The sequence below is a fragment of the Colobus angolensis genome, unplaced genomic scaffold (genome assembly GCF_000951035.1).
Source record: "Colobus angolensis palliatus isolate OR3802 unplaced genomic scaffold, Cang.pa_1.0 Scaffold136, whole genome shotgun sequence".
NCBI classification, from domain to species: Eukaryota; Metazoa; Chordata; class Mammalia; order Primates; family Cercopithecidae; genus Colobus; species Colobus angolensis.
In genome coordinates this window covers 1,100,775-1,105,256 of record NW_012114444.1, presented here as the reverse complement: position 1 = coordinate 1,105,256, position 4,482 = coordinate 1,100,775, and the positions used below count along the sequence as shown (strand labels likewise).

At 63.6% G+C, this 4,482-nt stretch overlaps 2 protein-coding genes across 2 annotated transcripts in view; one reads left to right on the top strand and one right to left on the bottom strand.

Moving 5' to 3' along the window:
• Positions 1 to 4,482, top strand: part of DNAJC5 (DnaJ (Hsp40) homolog, subfamily C, member 5) — a 1,035,873-nt gene that overhangs the window by 470,190 nt on the left and 561,201 nt on the right. The gene's annotated exons all lie outside the window — the stretch shown is intronic.
• Positions 1 to 4,482, bottom strand: part of KCNQ2 (potassium channel, voltage gated KQT-like subfamily Q, member 2) — a 60,713-nt gene that overhangs the window by 40,763 nt on the left and 15,468 nt on the right. Inside the window, exon 4 of the mRNA XM_011934541.1 lies at positions 713 to 803. Within this exon, the coding sequence (XP_011789931.1) occupies positions 713 to 803 (91 nt within the window). The remainder of the gene's footprint in view (positions 1 to 712; positions 804 to 4,482) is intronic.

Sequence of the window (4,482 nt, the reverse complement as noted above, 5' to 3'; positions counted from 1 at the left end):
GCAGGGCTGAGCTGAGGGAAGGCCCCAGGTAACTACAAAGGGGGTCTCAGCCTCCATCCAGACCTTGGGCAGCCCCAGGACAGAGGGGCAGGGTGGGCAGTAGAGGGGGGGTGCATTCGGATGGGGATCAGTCTCCTCGAGGGCCCCCTACCCCGTTACCAACAGCGACACAGGAACTGCACTCCCGTTGCCATGGTGCCCACCCTGCCCTGGCACAGGGTTGCTGCAAGCGTCACAGCCCCCACCCCGACGCCCACGTCTGCCGTCTGCTGGGGACACCCCACAGCTCTGGCTCCAGAGATAGATAAAGTGGGGAGGGGAAAGGGAGGGAAGGAGGGAGGGTGGACCTGCCCAGGGTGGGGTGATGGAGGCGGGGCTGTCAGCCACTGTGAGGTCACCATGAGGGGTGAGGTGAGGGCTGAGTTACAGCCAGGGTGGGGCTGGGGCATAGCCGGGGCTGTGGGGCTCGGGGCAGCTGGGAGCTGACAGATCACAAAGACATGGCCAGAGCTGGGGCTGCGGGGGCTGGGACGGGGCTGGAGGGAGCAGGGCAGGGGAGAGGCATCGCGTGGTGGGGGTGGGGGAGGCCTTTACAGGAAGCCAGGGTTGGGGGCATCAGAGGCCCTGTAGTAACAGGAATGAGGGACAGATGCCCAGGCAGCTCTGGCTCCTTCCTGGGCCCCTCCAGCCCCCACCCTCTCGCGGGGCTCACCAGGATGTAGAGGGCCCCCTCGGAGCTCTTCTCATACTCCTTGATGGTGGAAAACACAGATAGCACGAGGCAGGAGAAAACCAGGAGGAACCTGGGGGCAGGGACACGTGCTCAGCCAGGCTGCAGCAGGTCACCAGCATGGCTGCGTCTCTAGAACGCAGGACCCCACTCCCCACCCACCCCGCCAGAGTCCACTCGGGCCACAGGGCACACCCACAGCCACCTCCCAGGACCCCAAACTCCACAGTGGCACCGTGCACAGCTGCCTCCTCCAGGACGCACCCCCTCTCCACTCTGGCCCCCGCCCCCACTGTCAGGTTTCAGCCTGGTAGCCTCATCCTTCCGCAACGTCTCCAAAACCCTCAGAGTCGAATGGGAACAGCAAGGCCCACCCATCAAGGGCTTCAAACACAGAAACAAGCAAAACCCCTGGGGCAGAAGGCACCCGATCAACCTTCCCTGCTCCTCGCCCTCAGCCACCTCCTCCAGACCCCAACGCAGACGGCTTCTCTGCCAGTTAAATCCAGAGCCAAGCAACAAGAGCTCCTGGGATCACCTCCTTTCCAGCCTCGTCCTGGCTGCCAGGAGGCTCAGTTTCTCCTTCCTCCTGGGTTGCAGGCGCCTCCTCCCACCAGTGACTTCCACCGTGATTGCTCTTCCTGTCCACGTCCCACGCGGTTACCTCACTCACCGATCCTTCTTCAACTTCCCCTCAGACGCTCAAGTTCACACCCCACCAAAATTCCCCCAAATGCATGTTTTTTGTTTTGTTTGGTTTTGAGATAGAGTTTCACTTGTCACGCAGGCTGGAGTGCAGTGGCGCGATCTCGGCTCACTGCAAGCTCCGCCTCCCAGGTTCAAGCGATTCTCCTGCCTCAGCCTCCAGGGGAGCTGGGATTACAGGCGTGTGCCACCACACCAGGCTAATTTTTGTATTTTTTAGTGGAGATGGGGTTTCATCATATTGGCCGGGCTGGTCTCGAACGCTTGGGCTCCAGTAATCCTCCCGCCTCGGCCCCCAAAGGGCTGGGATCACAGGCGTCAGCCGCCATGCTTGCCCAAATGCCTGACTTTCTCTCAGCCCTGCACCCTCCTCTGATACAAGCGGCTCTGCTACGCCTGCTCCCTTGCCCACCCCAGACAGCTGCAGATGGGAGGGGCCCGCCGCCCCCCGAAGACCCTGCCGCGGGAACCCGGCTTGCGGCCACCCACGTAGAAGAGACAGAGAAGATCTCCCAGCTCTTCCTGGGAGCAAAGCTGTGCCACCCAGAGCCTCCAGCTGCCGCTTTGGCAGGAAAGCCAGCTCCGGCGTGCCGAAGTCACTGAACACACACCAGAGAGAAACCCACTTCGCGGGAAGCAAATGCTTTGTCCCATTTACATTTTTCGCAGGTGTTCTGGGATGTGAAGGGGACGTGTCCAACATCCAGGTCCTTGGTCACAGCCATAAAGGAGGCCACGCGTGGGACATGCCCTCATTCCAGGCAAAGGGAGAGACGCCTTCACCTTGACCGTGTTGCTGCCTCTCGTTCCAGCCGTGCTCAGAATCAGGAGTGGCGGGGACAGAGCCACAGAGCAGCCGCTTCCCCGGGTCCGCGCCCTGTGCTGTCTTCACACTCGCCATCACCTTGCACACCTGGCGGCACCGCACGGCCGCCACGGAGCCTGTGGGGCCCTCCTGTGTCTCAAACCTGAGCCCTTCCCTGGCGCCCACACCCAGGTGGGAGAGTCCCCACACTCAGGATCTCCTTCCCTCTGTCCCCGAAGCAGTGCTGCAGTCCAGCCTGGGTTCCGGGGCACCGTCCCGGCTCCCCCTCCCCATTCCCACAGAGGAAATATTCCTTGGATGCCCCGACCTGCAGGGCCGAGACGCTGGGCCGCGGTGCTGGGCGGGGGCACTGGGCCGAGACCGTGGGCCGGGGCACTGGGCATAGGCACGGGCATCCTGGGGATCCCTCCAGCCTGGACACGCCCCCCCCCAACGTGCTGGGCTGAGACGCTGGGCACAGGCATCCTGTGGGGGTCCCTCCAGCCCGGACACACACCCCCAACCTGCTGGGCCAAGACGCTGTGCCAGGGCACTGGGCCGAGATGCTGGGCCAGGGCGCTCTCGGCATCCTGGGGGGTCCCTCCAGCGTGGACATGCCCCCCTGAGCTGCTGGGCTGAGACCTTGGGCCAGGGCACTGGGCACAGGCACGGGCATCCTGGGGATCCCTCCAGCCTGGACACGCCCCCCCCCAACGTGCTGGGCTGAGACGCTGGGCACAGGCATCCTGTGGGGGTCCCTCCAGCCCGGACACACACCCCCAACCTGCTGGGCCAAGACGCTGTGCCAGGGCACTGGGCCGAGATGCTGGGCCAGGGCGCTCTCGGCATCCTGGGGGGTCCCTCCAGCGTGGACATGCCCCCCTGAGCTGCTGGGCTGAGACCTTGGGCCAGGGCACTGGGCACAGGCACGGGCATCCTGGGGATCCCTCCAGCCTGGACACGCCCCCCCCGACCTGCTAGGCCGAGACACTGGGCACAGGCATCCTGGGGGGTCCCTCCAGCCTGGACATGCCCCCCTGAGCTGCTGGGCCGAGACATTGGGCCGAGACACTGGGCACAGGCACGGGCATCCTGGGGGGGTTTCTCCAGTCCAGACATGCCCCCCCACCCCTCCTGTCTCAGCCTCACAATTTCCTTTCCAGTCTGGGGATGCGGGGCTGCTCATCGGACCGAGGCTGGCCAACCTCGGCCAGCAAGTGGTGGCCCCAGAACCTCTGCTGGAACTACCAGGAATAAGCACCCCCTTCCCACGAAGGTTGTCAACTAGGAGGAGGCAGGCCTGGGGCACTGGCAGGAGGATGGGTGGGCACAGGAAAACCTGCCTGAAGATGAGGTCACAATAAGGAAGGCAGCACTGAGGGATGGAGAAGAGACCTGAAGACACATAAATGTGAGCACCTGGATCCAGCTGTGCCTGAAGCCCCTTGGACTTCCAGGTTTGTAAGCCCATTACTTACAACACTCTAGACTTGTTTTCTGCCCTTTGCAAACAAAAGACCCTGACCTTTCGGGCTATGATCAGCTGACAGACATGGGTGTGTCCCTGCTCTGAGCCCACACCTGACTCCACCATGCTGTGGCCACAGCTACTCTGACCCACGGCTCCTCCCTGGGCAGACAAGCCTCGCGGCTGTGACACAAGCTGCCACGGATCAAAAACGGAAAAACAAGTCCTCGGTGTGCGGAGCTATTTAGGGAGCACAGGTCAGCGTTGGCCACAGAGGCTGGAGGGTTCGGGGAGCAGAGGTCAGCGCTGGCCGTGGTGCCTGGAGGGTTTGAAGGGTTCGGGAAGCGGAGGTCAGCATTGGCTGTGGTGCCTGGTGGGAAGAGCACCCCACCCCTGGGAAGCACCGCAGAGAGGGCAGGGACTCCCCAAAGGCTGAGCTCCACGGCCCAGGAGAAGAGGGAAGAGGGAAGAGGGAAGCCCCAGCGTCTGTGGCCGGCAGGGAGACTTCTCAGACTTTTGGCCACAGAGGCAGACGGACGGGGCCAGGCCATCCAGGCACAAACCGGGGCCCCCATCACCCCAGGCTCAGGCTCTGAGCCCCCAAACCAGGACTGGCCCATTGGGTGGTGGCAGCAATTAGAGCACATCATTGGGCCCACATCTGACACACAGCGCTCAGACCAGACCCCACTCCTGCACCATCAGTACCACCACCAGCACCCACACCCAGCTCCCAGCCCCCAGCCCTGCACTGCCTGTGCCCCCGGGACCCGC